This window comes from Quercus suber, unplaced genomic scaffold (genome assembly GCF_002906115.3).
Source record: "Quercus suber isolate HL8 unplaced genomic scaffold, Cork oak 2.0 scaffold_570, whole genome shotgun sequence".
NCBI classification, from domain to species: Eukaryota; Viridiplantae; Streptophyta; class Magnoliopsida; order Fagales; family Fagaceae; genus Quercus; species Quercus suber.
The window spans coordinates 194,981-217,304 of record NW_027070015.1 but is presented as its reverse complement, the minus strand read 5'-3'; the positions used below and the strand labels follow the sequence as shown (position 1 = coordinate 217,304).

General features: G+C 35.9%; 1 protein-coding gene across 1 annotated transcript; it reads left to right on the top strand.

Moving 5' to 3' along the window:
• Nucleotides 1–11,539: 11,539 nt before the first annotated feature.
• LOC112032973 (isovaleryl-CoA dehydrogenase, mitochondrial) lies at nt 11,540–22,324 on the top strand. The gene is made up of 15 exons (XM_024065744.2): nt 11,540–11,770; nt 14,279–14,362; nt 14,452–14,509; nt 15,067–15,191; nt 15,274–15,318; nt 16,012–16,060; nt 16,172–16,281; nt 17,389–17,465; nt 18,112–18,162; nt 18,260–18,324; nt 18,875–19,029; nt 19,131–19,171; nt 19,259–19,313; nt 21,257–21,313; nt 21,891–22,324. Exons 1-15 carry the CDS (start codon nt 11,672–11,674, stop codon nt 22,035–22,037), a joined length of 1,218 nt encoding a protein of 405 aa, XP_023921512.2. The 5' UTR covers nt 11,540–11,671; the 3' UTR covers nt 22,038–22,324.

Below are 22,324 nucleotides of genomic sequence, written 5' to 3'. Positions count from 1 at the left end.
TGTATCGTCCATAAGCTTTCTTCCAAATAAGGATAAAACAAGAAAAATAAAACCTAAGATATATCCGTCCAAGTTTAAGACGAGATAAAACCTAAGGTATGATAAACTAAATCATGGATGAATAATGTGCGTGTAAAAACACCACAAGCCTATAGACGAATCTAATCATCCAAACAATCCAACACATGGATGAGCATTTGCTGGGAATAATTTCGCCAAGGACGAATAAATAATCGTCCCAAGTTTGAATAACGTATAAAGCTAGCGAAAAGAAACATCATTCATAGACGAGTTGTACTTGAATGGAACATTAAGGATTCATTTTACTCTATTTTGGCAATGAAAGAAGAAATTCGTCCATATGCTCAAGACGAGATAAAATATTTTCCTAAATGGACGAACCACACAGTCATAGAAATGACATGGACGATATTAATAAAGTATGTCCATAAATTCTTAAATGTGTTCAAACATAATGAAATGAGAAAATGGAAAACATTCATTCATTCATTCAAAGAATTTAAAGAAGGGTGGACGACCAACGTCCAAAAACCCTTTTTAAGTTGTGTAAAGACAATATAACTGATTGTATATAAAGCTTGTCCATAAATTTGGACGAGATAATTGTACTTGAATAAATTTTAAAAGAAATAAACAAAGCCCAAAACACCGGGCACCTCCAACAAAATTAAATAATAAATTTTCTAAAGGGAAGATAAAATCACTTGGATAGACTACTAGGAGCATTGCCAGTCTTTGGATCTTATTGGGTCACCTCGTTATTAGCGTTGTCCACCGCATTGACGTCCTCAGAATTCGTCGCAAGCAAGGACCTCTTTGTAGCAAGGGGAATTTTAAGTGTATCAAAGTTCAAGTCAGGAAATGCTTCCTTGGCATTAGCACGGAAGTCCTCATAACCAGCAGCATAGTGACTGTCTAGACGATTCTTGTACTCGTCAGACTTCTTGAAGGCTGATATGGCTTCCTCACATGCTTTCTCCAAGGACGAGGCAAACCCTAAGACTTGTAACTCTAGATGAGCGATGCGAGTATCTTTCTTGACGGCATCTACTTTGAGCTCCTCCACCTTGTTTTTCAGCTTTGTCTCACTTCTTTGCAGACGATTGAAATCATCAGTCAACCTAATCGCTTCCCCCATTTTTAATAGAATTTCATTGTTTAGCTCCTTAGCCTTCTCCTTAGCTGTCTTGGCCTCCTCACAGAGTTCCTTGGCCTAGCACGTCGTTGTATAAAATTTTGACATAGCCTATGTGTGGACGAAGGAAAGTTAGACATTTTATTTTGAAAAACTTACTAAAAACACACAAGGACGAATGAAACTCATACCTTAAAGAGGTCATGGATACCAGAGCGTTCAAACTCCTTCATTGACATATTGTAGCATTTATTGACTTCATTATTAGTGATTATTCCTTTGAACGTCCTCCATGCATAGCTCTCGTCCAGCACCAGGTTAGAAGGACGATCAGATGGCTCTAACGGATGAGGCTTTCGAGGAGTCTTGGCTGGAGGGGGAGTAGGATTAGTTTGGACAGGATGAATTGTTTGGACGAGCTCCACATTGGCTGGAGGGTCATCTAGATCTACTGTCAGGGGTGTAAACTTGGGAACCTTGGGAAGAGAAGCCTTGCCAGGTTTTTGCTTCTTAGAACCTCGACGACTTGGAAGGTCGTCCAAATCCACAGCACTGGATATAGACTTAGAATTTCTCTTCCCTGTCTGGTCGGAAGTTTTCTAGAGGACTGGTGGTGCAGTGACATCGTCGTCCCCACTAGTTATGGTTTTCTCTTTGTTCTCCCTCATTGTAGTCATTCCTGCGACGAGGAAAATCAAGTTTTTTTTTTCTTAAAAAAAAAAAAAAGAAAGAAAGAAAAGAAGAAAAAAGAGAAGAATGGACGATACTTACTTCATCGGGTAGTTTCCTCGTGACTAAGATTCTCAGCAGTAGGTACTGGGCCAAGCCCCCACGTAGCTAGATGACTGAGAGTCACTAGATCGTGAAAGGTTCTCCCAGGGAAGGCACGTACTTGGTAAATTCGATCCAAGTAAAATTTGTCCAAGCGTGGATGAATAACAGCTGCATCTATAAAAAGAAAAAGGGGTTAGACAATTGAAAGTTAGAAAATATGTAAAGAGAAATAAAATAAAATGGAAGGAAACATACCCTCAGGACGAAGACGACCTAGAGACTTGGTAAAAGGTGGGAAGAGGGCATTCAACTGGGTCCCCAGCCTAATTTCCGAAAATAATAAAAATTTCTTTTTTCTAGAGCCTGTCAGACGAGCTGCGGCCCTTTATTAAACTATAGTAGGAGCCTCTGGACGAGAACTGGTAAAAACCAGCAGGCTTCTTTATCTCTGAGGACTTATAATAGTAGAGGAACTCGTCCACTGTGATAGGATAGTCCCCTTCTAATGTCTCACGCCATAACACTTGCATGGCAACTACCGTCCTCTATCCATTGGGGTTAAGATGGTTAGGTCCAATACCCAACCTATGGAGAAGACCTCTACAAAAAGAATTTAGAGGAAACTTAAGGCCAGCTAAAAGGTAAGATGTATATACTCCTAAACCAGAAGAAGGAGAACAACACTATTGTCCTTCCTTGGGTAGACGAGGTTTGAACTCAATAGGGATCTGGTATCTACAAGGGTTTTCAATTTAGGGGCATCTAGGGTAGACATTACTTCAGGAGCATAGCTGTATATCACATTCTCCTCTTCCTCCTCCTCATCTTGAGAAATGCTAGGTGGCTCTTTGGACGAGCTAGTCCCAGCTCCAGATGCCATCCTACGTTGCATCTCCTGAAATTCCTCAAAGGGAATGCTAGGGACCCAGACGAGTAATGCTCGTCCGAGGAACTACTACTATAGCTCGTGCTACCCTCACCACTCTCATAACTCCCAGAAGAAACGTTCTGGTACTCATCTATCTCTCTCTCTATACTACTACTAGACGAAGACATGACTAAAATAAAGATTAAGACAAAAAACCTAACAAGGAAGAGGAAATACTTGGCAGAACTAGGACAAAGAGCTAGACGAGGCTCTTGGACGAGAAGGTAGAAGGGAGATTATGAGAAAGGTGAAGGGCAAGAAAGAGAATGTACCTATTTATAGGGCCCAGAAGCAGGGTTAACGAAGTGACGCTAGCCATTCAGAAGAAGACACGTGGCTGTCCCTTTGAAAAACACAATTGATGTGACAGGTCAACTAACGAAGTCACGACACGTGGTCCCAAAAAAAAGGGTTAGGTCAGAACCATAAAGGTGTAAATTAAATCTATCCTTGGATGACCCCTGGACAAGGGGGCAACTGATGGGATAGCAAAAATTACCATCTCCAATTTGTCCATAGGGATTGTCTGTGAACATCAGTTAGCCAAATGTTTAAATAAACCGTGAGCAAAAGAGTCGTCCATGGGCAAAGCACACGAACAACCATACAACACTTGGGAAAACCCTCAAGAATAGACTCACTCGTGTATGGAGGATTCGAGCCACAAAACCTTGTAGCAGTTACCAACTCATATTTATCGCCACAAATTCTTCATAAGTACTTAACTTCCACTAGCAGTTGTAACTCCTATAACTGTTGAGGAAGTTATGTCTAGATTCACTGATTTTCATGAATCTTGGGGAAGTTACTAAGATCATAACCGCTCCAAGGTTCTCTATATAAGGACCGGTCTGAATCGAATCAAAGTAAGTGCATTATGAAATTTTACTTCTAAAAAGTTGAAACTCTTTTGCAAGAAACTAACTTAGCCATCGGAGGGTGTTTGGCCGGTATACCCCGGTCCCCTTTGCTAGTGTGTTCATCTTTGCAGTCTCTCACAACTATCATTATTCCATCGAAGCCGGAGCATTTAGCCTACTGATTCTGTGTAGCATCATGTTATGTGCTCCAAAAACTCTAAACATCAATAATAGAAAAAAAAAATTATATAAACAAATTATGACAATAAATGTTATTATTATTATTCAAAAACTTGACTACAAATTTATTGTTAAGAAAACTAATGATATGTGTATATATATATATATATTTATATATGTGTGTGTATGTTATAAAGTTTAAACCTATGACGTTCGCTTTTGCGATTTTTTACTCTTTATTATCAGACTAAGATATCAATTGGTTTTTGATATAGGTGAGGATTGAACCCCAAATCTTTTATTCAACCATCAAAAATTTTACCAGTTGAACTAATTGAAACTCATCTGAAATAATTGATAAAGGTTATGAAATTTTTTCACAAAAATTTTATACTAAAGTATTTGAATCATATTCTATTATTATATTGTAAGGACTCAATTTGAATTGAGTGTTGGGTTTTCAGACCAACAAGCCCAAACAATACATTTATAGAGAGTGGGCTGACAGGCTTAGGTGCTGGCCGTTGATCACCATGCCCAAACTTCTTTTAAAAATGGCTAAGTGTTTTCTTACAACTGAGGGAATGCTCCTCGGCCTGTGGCCGAGGAGGCCTTTCTTTTTCCCCCCCCTCCTTCTTTTGCTTTACTAGCTCTTCTTTTATAGTTTTAATCTTCCTCTCTTTTGCTTNGTGTGCTTTGCCCATGGACGACTCTTTTGCTCACGGTTTATTTAAACATTTGGCTAACTGATGTTCACAGACAATCCCTATGGACAAATTGGAGATGGTAATTTTTGCTATCCCATCAGTTGCCCCCTTGTCCAGGGGTCATCCAAGGATAGATTTAATTTACACCTTTATGGTTCTGACCTAACCCTTTTTTTGGGACCACGTGTCGTGACTTCGTTAGTTGACCTGTCACATCAATTGTGTTTTTCAAAGGGACAGCCACGTGTCTTCTTCTGAATGGCTAGCGTCACTTCGTTAACCCTGCTTCTGGGCCCTATAAATAGGTACATTCTCTTTCTTGCCCTTCACCTTTCTCATAATCTCCCTTCTACCTTCTCGTCCAAGAGCCTCGTCTAGCTCTTTGTCCTAGTTCTGCCAAGTATTTCCTCTTCCTTGTTAGGTTTTTGTCTTAATCTTTATTTTAGTCATGTCTTCGTCTAGTAGTAGTATAGAGAGAGAGATAGATGAGTACCAGAACGTTTCTTCTGGGAGTTATGAGAGTGGTGAGGGTAGCACGAGCTATAGTAGTAGTTCCTCGGACGAGCATTACTCGTCTGGGTCCCTAGCATTCCCTTTGAGGAATTTCAGGAGATGCAACGTAGGATGGCATCTGGAGCTGGGACTAGCTCGTCCAAAGAGCCACCTAGCATTTCTCAAGATGAGGAGGAGGAAGAGGAGAATGTGATATACAGCTATGCTCCTGAAGTAATGTCTACCCTAGATGCCCCTAAATTGAAAACCCTTGTAGATACCAGATCCCTATTGAGTTCAAACCTCGTCTACCCAAGGAAGGACAATAGTGTTGTTCTCCTTCTTCTGGTTTAGGAGTATATACATCTTACCTTTTAGCTGGCCTTAAGTTTCCTCTAAATTCTTTTTGTAGAGGTCTTCTCCATAGGTTGGGTATTGGACCTAACCATCTTAACCCCAATGGATAGAGGACGGTAGTTGCCATGCAAGTGTTATGGCGTGAGACATTAGAAGGGGACTATCCTATCACAGTGGACGAGTTCCTCTACTATTATAAGTCCTCAGAGATAAAGAAGCCTGCTGGTTTTTACCAGTTCTCGTCCAGAGGCTCCTACTATAGTTTAATAAAGGGCCGCAGCTCGTCTGACAGGCTCTAGAAAAAAGAAATTTTTATTATTTTCGGAAATTAGGCTGGGGACCCAGTTGAATGCCCTCTTCCCACCTTTTACCAAGTCTCTAGGTCGTCTTCGTCCTGAGGGTATGTTTCCTTCCATTTTATTTTATTTCTCTTTACATATTTTCTAACTTTCAATTGTCTAACCCCTTTTTCTTTTTATAGATGCAGCTGTTATTCATCCACGCTTGGACAAATTTTACTTGGATCGAATTTACCAAGTACGTGCCTTCCCTGGGAGAACCTTTCACGATCTAGTGACTCTCAGTCATCTAGCTACGTGGGGGCTTGGCCCAGTACCTACTGCTGAGAATCTTAGTCACGAGGAAACTACCCGATGAAGTAAGTATCGTCCATTCTTCTCTTTTTTCTTCTTTTCTTTCTTTCTTTTTTTTTTTTTTAAGAAAAAAAAAAACTTGATTTTCCTCGTCGCAGGAATGACTACAATGAGGGAGAACAAAGAGAAAACCATAACTAGTGGGGACGACGATGTCACTGCACCACCAGTCCTCTAGAAAACTTCCGACCAGACAGGGAAGAGAAATTCTAAGTCTATATCCAGTGCTGTGGATTTGGACGACCTTCCAAGTCGTCGAGGTTCTAAGAAGCAAAAACCTGGCAAGGCTTCTCTTCCCAAGGTTCCCAAGTTTACACCCCTGACAGTAGATCTGGATGACCCTCCAGCCAATGTGGAGCTCGTCCAAACAATTCATCCTGTCCAAACTAATCCTACTCCCCTCCAGCCAAGACTCCTCGAAAGCCTCATCCGTTAGAGCCATCTGATCGTCCTTCTAACTTGGTGCTGGACGAGAGCTATGCATGGAGGACGTTCAAAGGAATAATCACTAATAATGAAGTCAATAAATGCTACAATATGTCAATGAAGGAGTTTGAACGCTCTGGTATCCATGACCTCTTTAAGGTATGAGTTTCATTCGTCCTTGTGTGTTTTTAGTAAGTTTTTCAAAATAAAATGTCTAACTTTCCTTCGTCCACACATAGGCTATGTCAAAATTTTATACAACGACGTCCTAGGCCAAGGAACTCTGTGAGGAGGCCAAGACAGCTAAGGAGAAGGCTAAGGAGCTAAACAATGAAATTCTATTAAAAAGGGGGGAGGCGATTAGGTTGACTGATGATTTCAATCGTCTGCAAAGAAGTGAGACAAAGCTGAAAAACAAGGTGGAGGAGCTCAAAGTAGATGCCGTCAAGAAAGATACTCGCATCGCTCATCTAGAGTTACAAGTCTTAGGGTTTGCCTCGTCCTTGGAGAAAGCATGTGAGGAAGCCATATCAGCCTTCAAGAAGTCTGACGAGTACAAGAATCGTCTAGACAGTCACTATGCTGCTGGTTATGAGGACTTCCGTGCTAATGCCAAGGAAGCATTTCCTGACTTGAACTTTGATACACTTAAAATTCCCCTTGCTACAAAGAGTTCCTTGCTTGCGACGAATTCTGAGGACGTCAATGCGGTGGACAACGCTAATAACGAGGTGACCCAATAAGATCCAAAGACTGGCAATGCTCCTAGTAGTCTATCCAAGTGATTTTATCTTCCCTTTAGAAAATTTATTATTTAATTTTGTTGGAGGTGCCCGGTGTTTTGGGCTTTGTTTATTTCTTTTAAAATTTATTCAAGTACAATTATCTCGTCCAAATTTATGGACAAGCTTTATATACAATCAGTTATATTGTCTTTACACAACTTAAAAAGGGTTTTTGGACGTTGGTCGTCCACCCTTCTTTAAATTCTTTGAATGAATGAATGAATGTTTTCCATTTTCTCATTTCATTATGTTTGAACACATTTAAGAATTTATGGACATACTTTATTAATATCGTCCATGTCATTTCTATGACTGTGTGGTTCGTCCATTTAGGAAAATATTTTATCTCGTCTTGAGCATATGGACGAATTTCTTCTTTCATTGCCAAAATAGAGTAAAATGAATCCTTAATGTTCCATTCAAGTACAACTCGTCTATGAATGATGTTTCTTTTCGCTAGCTTTATACGTTATTCAAACTTGGGACGATTATTTATTCGTCCTTGGCGAAATTATTCCCAGCAAATGCTCATCCATGTGTTGGATTGTTTGGATGATTAGATTCGTCTATAGGCTTGTGGTGTTTTTACACGCACATTATTCATCCATGATTTAGTTTATCATACCTTAGGTTTTATCTCGTCTTAAACTTGGACGGATATATCTTAGGTTTTATTTTTCTTGTTTTATCCTTATTTGGAAGAAAGCTTATGGACGATACATTCTTGCGTCCAAGGATTTTATTCATCTTTGGCTTTTTGCCTTCTGTGGATCATTTTGAATGAAATCACAAAAATAGAGGATTCTCATACAATTATACATATACTTGGAAATACATCATATATATATTTGGAAATCCACACTATGTAAACATTCTTCCACAATTATGGCACATGCTTAATAGCCAGTGCCTTTAGGGAATTAAAAATACTTAATACAAGACAACTTCGTCCATGAGTAACATAATACTTATACATCTAAAACATAGTAATAGCAGTAAGCAAACACGAGAAAATAACACTGTAAGCAACAAATTACTTTAGACGTCCATGGCTTTCGTCCTGCGGCAATGTTCGTCAATGGTCACCCTTTATTGATAGTATCTTCTTAGGTGTTCAACATTCCAAGGGTGTTCCAATTTCCATCTATTCAGGGCTTCCAAGTAGTAGGATCCTTGCCTCTTGCAGTTAATAACCATATAAGATCCTTTCCAATTTGGTCCCAACTTCCCGTGGGCCGAGTTTTTGATGGCCAAAGAAACCCTTTTTAGGACGAGATCCCCAATACTGAAATGTCTAGGTTTGACCATGGTATCATACTGCTTTGCCATAAGATTTTTGTACCTTACTATCCTCTGCTCTGTGTCCATCCTTACCTTATCTATAAGATCGAGGTTAAGACGAAGTTGTTCCTTGTTTTCTTCATTTTGATACTTCATCACCCTATGGCTGGCCATATGCACTTTCGCAGGTATGACTGCTTCACTCCATAAGCTAGTTTGAAAGGGGTTCCTTGTAGGGGTCCTTACTATTGTTCTGTATACCCACAAAACACCTGATAATTCATCTAGCCATACTCCATTTACCCCTTCAAGCCGAGTCTTAAAGAGTCGTCCATGGGCAAAGCACACGAACAACCATACAACACTTGGGAAAACCCTCAAGAATAGACTCACTCGTGTATGGAGGATTCGAGCCACAAAACCTTGTAGCAGTTACCAACTCATATTTATCGCCACAAATTCTTCATAAGTACTTAACTTCCACTAGCAGTTGTAACTCCTATAACTGTTGAGGAAGTTATGTCTAGATTCACTGATTTTCATGAATCTTGGGGAAGTTACTAAGATCATAACCGTTCCAAGGTTCTCTATATAAGGACCGGTCTGAATCGAATCAAAGTAAGTGCATTATGAAATTTTACTTCTAAAAAGTTGAAACTCTTTTGCAAGAAACTAACTTAGCCATCGGAGGGTGTTTGGCCGGTATACCCCGGTCTCCTTTGATAGTGTGTTCATCTTTGTAGTCTCTCACAACTATCATTATTCCATCGAAGCCGGAGCATTTAGCCTACTGATTCTATGTAGCATCATGTTATGTGCTCCAAAAACTCTAAACATCAATAACAGAAAAAAAAAAATTATATAAACAAATTATGACAATAAATGTTATTATTATTATTCAAAAACTTGACTACAAATTTATTGTTAAGAAAACTAATGATATGTGTATATATATATATATATATATATTTATATATGTGTGTGTATGTTATAAAGTTTAAACCTATGGCGTTCGCTTTTGCGATTTTTTACTCTTTATTATCAGACTAAGATATCAATTGGTTTTTGATATAGGTGAGGATTGAACCCCAAATCTTTTATTCAACCATCAAAAATTTTACCAGTTGAACTAATTGAAACTCATCTGAAATAATTGATAAAGGTTATGATATTTTTTCACAAAAATTTTATACTAAAGTATTTGAATCATATTCTATTATTATATAATTAAAGTTTTTTTGAGAATTTATACAATTAAAGTTGAGTCATAAAAACCATGTTTACTTTAAATGAATATCTTCTCTTTACTATTAGTGGTCACATTCTTATTAATTATCAATATAATTTACCATAAATTTTTTTTTTTGAAGCCGGATAATTTACCATAAATTAAACTCTATTACCAAAATATTAAATGAGTTATTAATTGTTGGGATAGTTACTTTGACAAAACTCTCGTACCTTTTTTTTTTTAAAGAATCATAAAACTCTATTCGACTCTATTACTTATATTTCAAGAAATTAAAATTTGGTTCTAAAAAAATAAAAATTAAATTTGACTTAATGGGGGTTCAGAAAAAAGGAGAGAGAGAGAGAGAGAGAGAGAGAGAGAGAGAAACATTGTATTCATTTATCCGTGATATCATGTATCCTCAACAGTTTGACCTTTTTAATACATATCGATGGTTCCATCCTCCGCTCTTGTAAATTATTTGGTATTTGAGCAACATTGTATTCATTTATTTGTGATATTGTGTATCCTTGGTAGTTCAACCTTTTTAATACATATCGATAGTCCCATCATCCGCTCTTATCAATTATTTAGCATTTGAATAACATTGTATTCATTTATCTGTGACATTGTGTATCCTTGGCAGTTCAACCTTTTTAATACATATTGATGGTCCCATCATGCGCTCGAATCAATTATTTAGCATTTTGATTTTATTCTTTTATCTCTCCCATTGTAAACTCAGCACCTGTATATAACAAAATTAATTATGATGATTATACTTTTCGTGAATTTATAAATCTCAGAAAATATGACTCACACATTATGAATTAAACACAAATCTCAAAGAAAAAGTAAAAAAAAAAAAATGCAAATTGTTTGGACTAATTATGCTAATTGTATTTTTTTATAGTCTTGTAAGAGAGAGGAGGATATGAATCATATGATATAACATAACAAATCATCACAAAGTGGATCCTATAATTTATAATTTTTTTTCTTTTTTTTTAAGCGGATACTATAAGTTGAAACTCTAAAAAAAAAAAAAAAAATTTAGAATTGAATAATATTTTAGTCATTAAAAAAGTTGTATGGTATTTAAAATAAAAAAGAGGAAGGATAGGATAGGAATTAGCATAGGATAGGATCTGATTGTTGACTCATTAGCACATGTACGCCTAATCAAGGACTGAAGCAGGACAAACCAGTGAGTTTCACTCGTGTACACTATACAAGTTTAGTCACTTACTCCACTCCTCTTTAGTAATCATCACCTGTGCCAAGTCCAGTGAACTTAAAAGAAACATCTCTCTCTCTTCTTTCATTTTTTTTTTTTTTTTGGAGAATGAAAAGAAACATCTCTCAAATCATAGCAACTTGTCACATAAAATAAAAAATCTAGACCGCCTATATAAATCACATCAAAATTTTTTTTTTGATGCCCATAAAAAATCACATCATTAGCATTAAGTTTTAACCAATAATATAACTATATAAAGGCTTTGAAATTGAAACGATCTCAGAGGTTTCATATGAGCTCTGCTGTACCTTATTGACACCCTTAGATAACTAAAACTACCATATTTGGATATGACGGACAGCTATATTGTTCAAAAGGACAGACAAGCTATATTTAAAATTTATCAAAAACATTTACTGTTCTATCCAAAAAAAAAAAAAAAAATTAATACTGCTATTGCCTATAAGACTATAAAGTTAAGGGGTTCCTTACTCTGTTATATCTTTCTTCTTCTTCCGCTTCTTTCAGTTAAACTATTTGCTTTTCCTTCTAATTTTCTTTCTCTTTTGAACTCCAAAACCAAAAATTAGATTGCGTAGCGATGCAAAGGTTTATTGCAGCGAGGTCTGTATGTGCCAGTATTTTCACAAGGAAGAGACACTTTTCTACCGCTCTACTCTTCGATGATACTCAGATACAGGTCTCTCTCTCACTCTCTCAATATATGTATGCATGTATATATGTATGCATGTATGTATGTATGTATGTATGTATGTATGTGTGTGTGTTTCTGTTTATGTTTGTGCATTCCAAAGTATCAGCTCATAAAAGGATGGGATTGCCTTTTAAATTCTTGGTGAATATAAGGTCTATTTCTGGTTTATTTTTGTGTGTGCGTGCGTGTTTGTGATTTGTTTGGCGAAATTGTGTTATGAATCTAATTTGTTTGATTAGTATTAGGTAATAATGATAGTGCTACGTTTTTTGTTGATTTCAAATCAGTGTGTTGTTAATCTAACGAATTGATTAATCTTGAAGGAAATGACATGGACCATTGATTTATTATACATACGCTATTCTCGAGGTGTTGTATTACAAAAGCAGTTTCTTTGTTCACATGTCAAAGGCCTTTTAGATAAATGTTGATTTAATTTGATGTTTTGATCATAACTATCATGGTTGTGTATTTTTTGTAAATTACAGGAGAATTATAAAAAATGTTATGTTTAAACTTTCTATGACCAGTTTATTAGAATACTGTTCATTGATAATTGTTTTCAGTTTACTATATAAAATTTTTAAGAAATTGAAATAACTTAAAGTAAAATTTGAACTTACAAACATTATACAATTGCAAATAGGAAAGATATCGAATTTTTATTTTTTATTTTTTATTATACGTCATGAATATTTCTATTAGAGGTTATAAAGATACTACTATATTTGATTCAAATATGCACTTTACTTCAATTAGGTGTGTGCTTGCGCTTTGCACTTAGGCTCCAAGAAGCCTGTGCGCTTGACGCTTTTACCAACACTGTTTCGAATAAATTAGTTTGGATTAGGATGAGGTAGATCAATTTGGATTAGGATAAGTTATGATTTGTTGTGTCGATAAATTCTAGAAAGTAGAAGCTTATTCTATGTCTCTGAAATTACATGTGTAAATTCTGATTTACTCAATATATATAGATAGTCATGGTTTTCCAAGTTACAAATTGTTAGCTAGTCTAGGAATTACCAACTTTGTCAAAGTAGTCCATTTTATTAGCCCTTGGTTTCCTTGAAGCAATCAATAAAAAAATTGTGTACATAGCTAATGATATTAGAGCAAGTCATGAAGGAGTCTCCACATTGAGTGATTAGAAGCTAAGATTAGCATTCTAGCTTCAGGATAACAAATTTTCAAAGAGATACAACAGATGCTTGCTATGATGTATGTTCACCTCGATCAATTTCATGGTAACCAAAGTTGTGATCTTGCAAAAAGCTACCAAAGCCACGATCTTGCAAAAAGCTCACATAGTGCCATAGTTGAGGTGGGATGGGGAGGTCCAGTGATTGAACCAAGTACAATGAGTTCGAGTTGTGTTATCATTCCAAAAGTAGCAAAACTCAATTCTTCACATTTCAATGGCAACGAGGATCCAACTAGCTAAATTTTTTTTTTTTTTTTTTCAAGTGGAGCAGTTTTAGTCTAACTTGGAGGTTTGAATTCCTTCTAAGGATACCATTATATCAAACTTGAAGGCATTGGTTCCATTGAAGCAAGCAATAAAATATTGTGTATGTAACATATTGGTTTTCTAATGGCCGGCTTGTGTGGATTTGCACGTTCTATTGCAACTTAGGCTATATCAAGGGGGAGTTCCAATTGTGAATAGTTATTTTTGGTTATAGTGCAAATGTGGCTAGCACTACTCAAATTGTGACAACCATGTGATTAGTAGTATTGTAGTGTAACAGGTCTTGACAAGGATATGAGAGATTTGAGTGAGGAAGATTGTGATATCCGAATTGTGTGGATTTGGACTATTAAGTTGTTGGGCATATTAGGTTGATCTAGGCTATATTAACAACTGCGGAGAGCTCTTGTTATAGCTGGTCCTTTTAGGGTGAAATTAACTGTAGTTATAATTTGAAATTTCAAGTGCTCAAATGCTTGGATTCAAACCAATGAAATAAATCTTGTTGATCACCCAGCAAGTTAGTAAGTACAAAAGAAAAAGATAATCCATGTATACATGCTTTTAATTTTTTTTTTTTTTTTACAGGTTTTAATATTTTGCATATTCTATTTGAGGTAAAAGATTGAATAACTGCAAAAGAGACGCTTTTTATTGCAAAAGAAGAAAGTAGGGACTGATTTTGTTTTTGTCAGTGAGCTCCTCAAACTTCTGTTTTGGTTTTCGATTAACTGTCAATAAAAATTGTAAAAAACATTTTGACTTAGTTTCATGTTGATATGAAAGAAGAGGCACTTATATGTTTGTTTTTGCTAAGCTTCTCCTTGTAACACAAGAAGCTGTTGAAGAATTTGATCTAACTTAAGAATCTTTTTTTAGCTATTTTTTAGAAAAGCTTTCTTCAAAGAGCATATGCTTCTACCTATAAAAAAAGAAAAAAGAAAAAAAGAGCATATGTTACTAGCTAAGTAGGTTCTATAATGCCTATAGCATTTTGACATATTTCTATGCAATTTTTGTAGTTCAAAGAAAGCGTCACTCAATTTGCTCAAGAGAACATTGCCCCTCATGCATCAAAAATAGATCAAACGAATTCTTTCCCACAGGTATGTACAAGTTATACTTTTTTCATGTTTTTATAAACTCTACTTATCCTGTAGTTAAGCTATGAATGTATTTCGTTTTCTTATTTCAGGGGGTTAACTTATGGAAACTCATGGGTGAATTCAATCTCCATGGAATTACAGCACCAGGTAGAGTTTTAAATGTATAGAAGAATTTGGTTAATCCACCTTCTATAAGTGTTTTCACTGCCTTGTGTTATGGTTTGTGGTATGTTTTGATGGAAGATCTCCATATTCATCTGCAACCAATTTTTTTCCTCCTCTTGGGCCGTGTTATTTCTTATTGTTTAAGAATATGGATTAATTGAAGTAAGCATTTCTATTTTCAAAATATGGATTAATTGAACCAAGTGGTTCTATTTCCAAAATAAGTTTTCTTCATTAAATTAATTAAACTAAGTGTTGCTATTTCCAATTTATGGATTAATTGAACCAAGTGGTTCTATTTCCAAAATAAGTTTTCCTCATTAAGTTAATTAAACTAAGTGTTGCTATTTCCAAAATATGGATTAATAGAACCAAGTGTTTATATTTCCAAAATAAGTTTTCTTCATTAAGTTACTTGAACTAAGTCTAGTCCCACTACAAAGAATTGGTTCTGCAATTTAGTTCATTTTTTATGTATTGTCATCATGTTCCACCCTGTTTTTAGAATTTCCAGTAGTTAACTCTTGGTTCTCTTGTAGAGGAATATGGAGGACTAGGTCTAGGTTACTTGTATCACTGTATAGCAATGGAAGAAATAAGTCGTGCTTCTGGGTCTGTTGGCCTCTCCTATGGTGCCCATTCTAACCTTTGCATTAATCAATTGGTAATAAAGAGAACTATTTTTCAGTTTGTAATAATATTTAGATGTTACTTATTCTTAACCCCCTTTTCCTTCCTTTTTGTAGGTGAGGAATGGAAACACTGCCCAGAAACAGAAATACTTGCCAAAGGTTCTTTATTGATCTATTTCCAAATTATTTATTCCCATTATTTACAGCCATGGCTTATTCAGATGACAAATACTGACAAATACTTGGTCTAGGTTACTAATACTACTTATTCAGATAACTGCTCTAGCAAGTAAAGTATAAGAAGATCTATGATAACATAGCAATGGATAGTACAGCAAATTATGTTGGTTCAAGTATAGCTCATCAAGCAAATGAGTTTTACCTCAAATGTCACTTTTTTCTCCCACAAGAATGGATGGAGGTCTCAGGTGAGCTTGTGGGTTTATAACCCATGGGGTACTTGTGCAACTTGCCAATAAAAAATAATGGCTCATCAAAAAACAAGTTTTTGATGAATCCGTTGAAAGAGATGGTTGAATACTTTAAATGAACTAAATAAATTGATCTCCACTGGTTTGCCAACACCAACGGCTTTTTATATGAAAACTTTCCATGCCTCGTATAATTCATAATAAGGTCATAATTTGACCAATCATGGTAATTTGGGTGAATTAAACTGTGATGAAAAAAGGGGAAGAACCTCCAGGTAAATTGAATTGAATGTTACTTGCTCTCTTCTAATGCACGACACCACTTTCCCCCACTTCCATCTTCAACGTCCTATATTTAGATGAATTTGCTCTGTTGTTGTTTACTTCTTTTTGCTAACCTTGTGAATCTCTTTTTCTGAAGCTTATCAGTGGGGAGCATGTAGGAGCTCTTGCAATGAGTGAACCTAATGGTAACTTATTTACACTATTACTCCATTTTTGTCTTATGTTTATAGATGTTGTTGAGGCCTATGTAACTTTCTTTTCATAGTTTGACTGATTTGTCTTTTTTTTTTTCTCAGCTGGATCTGATGTTGTTAGTATGAAATGCAAGGCTGATCGGGTAGATGGGGGTTATATTATAAATGGGAACAAGATGTGGTGCACCAATGGCCCAGTTGCTCAAACATTGGTATTCTTGTTATAATTGTTTTCCTCTGGTTATGCATGTTATTATCATCGCACATTATTAGTTAATTGTATAATGTATCTAAGTGGCAAAACCATTCACTATATGTTGGCAAAATAAATGTCAGTTTACTATGCATGAGGTACATGTTAGCCAACATACAGTGTGATCTTGAAATTTATACTTTCAATTTCTTTTCTCATGAACATGAGAGGATTTCAGACTTTCTATAGTTCTCTGTAGAGAGTATTCTGCCACAGAATAGCCATTACTTTCTGTGTCTAGTGGTCAACTCTCTATGTCCTCACCAGTGGACTGTAGCATATACCGAGGGATGCCACTTAGTGGCATACAAGTTTAGGGTTGGCGTTAATATTTGAGATTCAAATAGATGCAACCTTTTGCTCCATGATATATACACTGTAGTGTTGTGACTTGTGATTAGTTTCTTTCTGGTAATGTTCATGTTAGGTCCACCATCTTGTGAGGTTAATGTTTCAATGTTCAGAACTCAATGCTGAGAAGCTTCTTTAGTGTACAGTGTATCAATAATTACTATGAAGTTGGCTTCCTATTTTATTTTTTAATTTTTCTTTGGGTTCTAATTGACAGCATTCTATTTGTATGATTGTATGATCATCTTCTGTAAATAATTGACAGAAGGGACAAAATCCCCTTCTTTCAGTGAGAATGACTCCAAGGTTGAAAATAGATGGTTTAATCAATTGAACAGATAAAGGCACCATTGAATGTTAACCCAAAAGAAAAAAGCTAGAAAATTTTCCTGTTTTTTAGAGTTAACCAATTATATTTGCTTCTGGGCCATATTCTTATGCATGCAAGTGAATCACCTGTCTTCGTTTGTGGATAGATAATCATACATCATCTAGGTTCTAACTGCAATTTTCTTGAATCTATTTGAATTAAAATTGAAGGGAAAAGAGTCAACTCTTGTCCTCAAAGGCATTTTGTTTTGCCTTATTGCATGGTCAAAATTGTGGATGATAACAGAATTTAATAGCTTATACAACTATCAATTTGGCTTTTTAGACTGTATTACTTTTCTTATATTCATGTGTTTCTTACAACTGATTTGTAGAACTGGGACAGGTTGTTTATGCAAAAACAGACACAACAGCCGGCTCAAAAGGAATCACAGCATTCATCATCGAAAAGGGAATGCCCGGGTACTTGCACTAGAGTTGATTTAGTGTTATCTTTTCACATGTGCAAGTCAACTTTTTATTGGATGTCATTGGGAAATATAATTGAGCAATTATCTGATGTTAAACTATAGCCAGTCCAAGAGGGGAACTTTGGTAATGGGGCTTCATAGATGGCATGTGCACTGGTTACAAATAGCATTAGTATGAGCCAGACAATATTTCAAACGTTGGGACTTTTATACACATGATAAAAACTGTTTAAAACATGATTGTGACTCCCACCTCAAGTTTAGATGAGCAATGCACTGTGGCTACGCCAACTGCATGATGATTTGATTGATAGAGGAAGTAAGGAGGGTTCTGGGAAAGATACCACACATATATATATATATTGAGAATAAACATGTTTTCTGGAGGTAGGAATTCGTCTTGAGAATATGTTAATATTCTTAAATAGATGCTACTGAACAAGGTGGAATAGTTTCTTTTCATTGACACCCAATGTGAATAAAAATGAAGATTGCTTGAAATGATTAAAAGCAAAATAAAGTAACAATAGGATTATTTTAAAAAAATTAGAATTAAAATTACCTTAGGAGGTTGAAACAGGAACATCTTGAATCCATGATGTTTTTGTAAATGTTAGTTCTTTTTTTGGTGACTGCAGGTTCAGTACTGCCCAGAAATTAGACAAACTTGGGATGCGTGGAAGTGATACGTACGTTCTACTTTTCTTTAAATGTAATATCTTTGTTGAAGTCCAATTCTGACTCTGCTTTCCCTATCTTCTACTAACAATGGAATGGTCTGAGCAGATGTGAGCTTGTCTTTGAAAATTGCTTTGTTCCTGAAGAAAATGTTCTTGGACAGGAAGGGAAAGGTCTTGCATTCCATAATCTCATAATTTTGTTACTGGAAGGAAATTTCTTTAATTATGTTGGATGCCTAATGTGAGTTCCAACAAGTTGCACATGCTTAGGATACTCTTATAAATTTAGGAACCTGATTGCTCTTGAAACTTTGGGAACCTAATTACTCGTAATTTTGGTTAATTTGATTTGGAACTGCTAATCAAAGTTGTTGCAGTTGTCTTAACTCCTCTTCCCCCACCCCCCCCCCCCCCCCCCCCCCAAAAAAAAAAAAAAACCCCACAAGAAAATCAGAACTTTTTGTTAAAGTGAATTATTATCACCAATGGTCTTGTTATTATGTCACATTAATAGTTTAACCGAAAAAGTAGTAGTCCCCCCTCCCCCCAAAAATCAGAACTTCTTGTTAAAGTGAATTATAATCGCCAATGGTCTTGTTATTATGTCACATTAATAGTGTAACTGAAATGTTTCTAGTTCTTCTTGTAGCAATTTATGATGACAGTCTATCTTACTTTACCTAAGTCTTATCTCTAATAAGATGTTTGCCTTTGATTTCAGGAGTCTATGTCATGATGTCAGGGCTTGATTTGGAGCGGCTTGTATTGGCAGCTGGGCCTCTAGGTATTATGCAGGCATGTCTTGATGTTGTTCTACCTTATGTTCGACAGCGTGAGCAGTTTGGTCGTCCAATTGGGGAATTTCAATTTATACAGGTTCATGATTATTATTGACACAACTGATTATTCTGATGTTGTGTAGTTGTTTCAGTGCATGAATCCTAACCCTTATGTTGATTATTGACCTACAATTGCAGGGTAAAATTGCCGACATGTATACTTCTTTACAGTCCTCCAGGCATGGGATTCTGATTTTATGATGCACTGTTGTTTATAGTCATTAATCTTTCATGTGGCAGAAATTAACTATATCATTTTTTTTCAGGTCCTATGTGTATTCTGTTGCAAGAGACTGTGACAGTGGAAAAACTAATCCTAAGGTGCCTTTTAAATTTTGATATTTCCTTTACTTTTCTTTTCTTTCTTTGGTCCAAGTATAATTCTTCAGATTTTAATGCATCTAAAAATATTTGAATTTCTAGCCAGCATGTTCCTGTTCATTGCAAATTCATACTGTAAAGTTGGGTCCATAATGAAATGAATTTTGCTGGTGAATGATGGAGCTTTTGAAATCCACTCCAATCATCAAAGCTATAATGAATGTCTCATTTTTTTTGGCTATTAGCCCCCCCAAAAAAAAAATTGCTTTTAGGATTACCCTTGGATTGACAATGAAAGAAGGCGGACAAGTTTTGACTGCAAATACTGGCTGCTCCTTGTTTTACTTATGATTTCTATTAGTCTACATCAATATGAATGCTAGTGTGTGGTGATGTTATACATTATTGGCCCATTTTCTAAAAGCTTAATCATGAAGAATAATCTGTTCTCCAAGATTGTATTAGTGCTCACTTATCAAAAAAAAGATTGTATTAGTGCTCCTTTTTCTTTTAAGCTCAACCCTTGTGTTCTTTTGTACTTGCAAAGCCCACATTCATTTCAAAGTTATTGGGTAGGCTAGCATGTGAGGGAGGCTATTAAAGTGTGTCTACATATAGGGCTTGATTTGGAGCGGCTTGTATTGGCAGCTGGGCCTCTAGGTATTATGCAGGCATGTCTTGATGTTGTTCTACCTTATGTTCGACAGCGTGAGCAGTTTGGTCGTCCAATTGGGGAATTTCAATTTATACAGGTTCATGATTATTATTGACACAACTGATTATTCTGATGTTGTGTAGTTGTTTCAGTGCATGAATCCTAACCCTTATGTTGATTATTGACCTACAATTGCAGGGTAAAATTGCCGACATGTATACTTCTTTACAGTCCTCCAGGCATGGGATTCTGATTTTATGATGCACTGTTGTTTATAGTCATTAATCTTTCATGTGGCAGAAATTAACTATATCATTTTTTTTCAGGTCCTATGTGTATTCTGTTGCAAGAGACTGTGACAGTGGAAAAACTAATCCTAAGGTGCCTTTTAAATTTTGATATTTCCTTTTCTTTTCTTTTCTTTCTTTGGTCCAAGTATAATTCTTCAGATTTTAATGCATCTAAAAATATTTGAATTTCTAGCCAGCATGTTCCTGTTCATTGCAAATTCATACTGTAAAGTTGGGTCCATAATGAAATGAATTTTGCTGGTGAATGTTGGAGCTTTTGAAATCCACTCCAATCATCAAAGCTATAATGAATGTCTCATTTTTTTTTGGCTATTAGCCCCCCCAAAAAAAAATTGCTTTTAGGATTACCCTTGGATTGACAATGAAAGAAGGCGCACAAGTTTTGACTGCAAATACTGGCTGCTCCTTGTTTTACTTATGATTTCTATTAGTCTACATCAATATGAATGCTAGTGTGTGGTGATGTTATACATTATTGGCCCATTTTCTAAAAGCTTAATCATGAAGAATAATCTGTTCTCCAAGATTTTATTAGTGCTCCTTTTTCTTTTAAGCTCAACCCTTGTGTTCTTTTGTACTTGCAAAGCCCACATTCATTTCAAAGTTATTGGGTAGGCTAGCATGTGAGGGAGGCTATTAAAGTGTGTCTACATATTGATATGGTTGCATATTGTCATCTATTGATTTTCCATACATATGTTTGTTGCAAATGGATTTTGATCAAGTTTGAAGAAACACTGCAAAGTTGCGATGGAATGATGCCCCCCCTGCTCCACCCCCTTGGAATTGCCTCCAATTTGATATTGTTATAATTTCTGTTTTGCTGTTTTCTATTGCTTCTATGAATGATTAAGGAGCAATGGCAATGCTGTCACATATATTTTTTTTCATTCATGAAAGAGAAAAATTATAAGGTTCTCATATAGCAGCATAAGATGCTAACTGAATCATAAACTAACCGGAACACAAATTTTCAGGATTGTGCTGGAGTAATACTTTGTGCAGCTGAAAGAGCTACCCAAGTTGCTTTACAGGTGAAAGTGCACTGCACAACTTCTGTTCTTATTTATTCTTGTTATGCTTATATAATGGTTGCATTTATTCACTTGATGCATATCTTAATTCTTGATCCTCGGGGATTTTTCTTCCTTCCCAAAGAAGAATTTGTCTATGCTAACATGAGCAAGGATCCTTAGTAAAATAAACTCAACAAATACTGAAGATCTGTAGTTGGTCCTCTTCTACCCCTTTGATTCGTGTGGGGCCATATTGCTTGAATGCCCTAGCTGAAGCCTGTTACACATAAGAATTCATGCAAATTTATTTATTTTTCCCCCACTAAGAAATCTGTACAACCAATCCAACAGAGCCCCTCCTTATCTTGACCTGTGACCAGTAGCATTACAGCAGCAATAGAGATTTCATTCATTGAATAGACTACATGCATACAAGTACAATTCCTGCAAAATAGTATGCTTATATCACCAATGAGTTATAGCTTAAATGACACTTCTTTCATAATAATGGGATAGAGATTGAAGTTGTGGGTTTAAGACCCACTGGGTGTGTTACCAATTAAAAAAAAAAGTTTGCTTATATTCAATATTGCAGGCTATACAATGTTTAGGTGGTAATGGATACGTGAACGAGTATATAACTGGTCGTCTGCTTCGAGATGCCAAATTGTATGAAATTGGGGCAGGGACTAGTGAGATCAGACGAATGATTATAGGTCGTGAACTCTTTAAGGAACAATAGGAGAGAAGTTGTGCGTTCTTTTTTAAGGTGCTGGACTGAAGCATCCTCCAGTGTCACTTGTTCCTTCCAGGAGAATCATACATGCAGCCCAAGCTGTTTGAGATTCTTTACAGTAAATATAAAATTTTGCGTCAAGAAAAGAAAAGTCTAGATGAAGATGAATATTCTCTGGTTCACTGGTTGAATAAGATAAATTTAAGGCATGAACTTCAAACTAGCTTGCCATGTCTCATTAAAAACAAAGATGCTGGAGTTGAAACTAATTTATATTCATTATCTTTAACTTA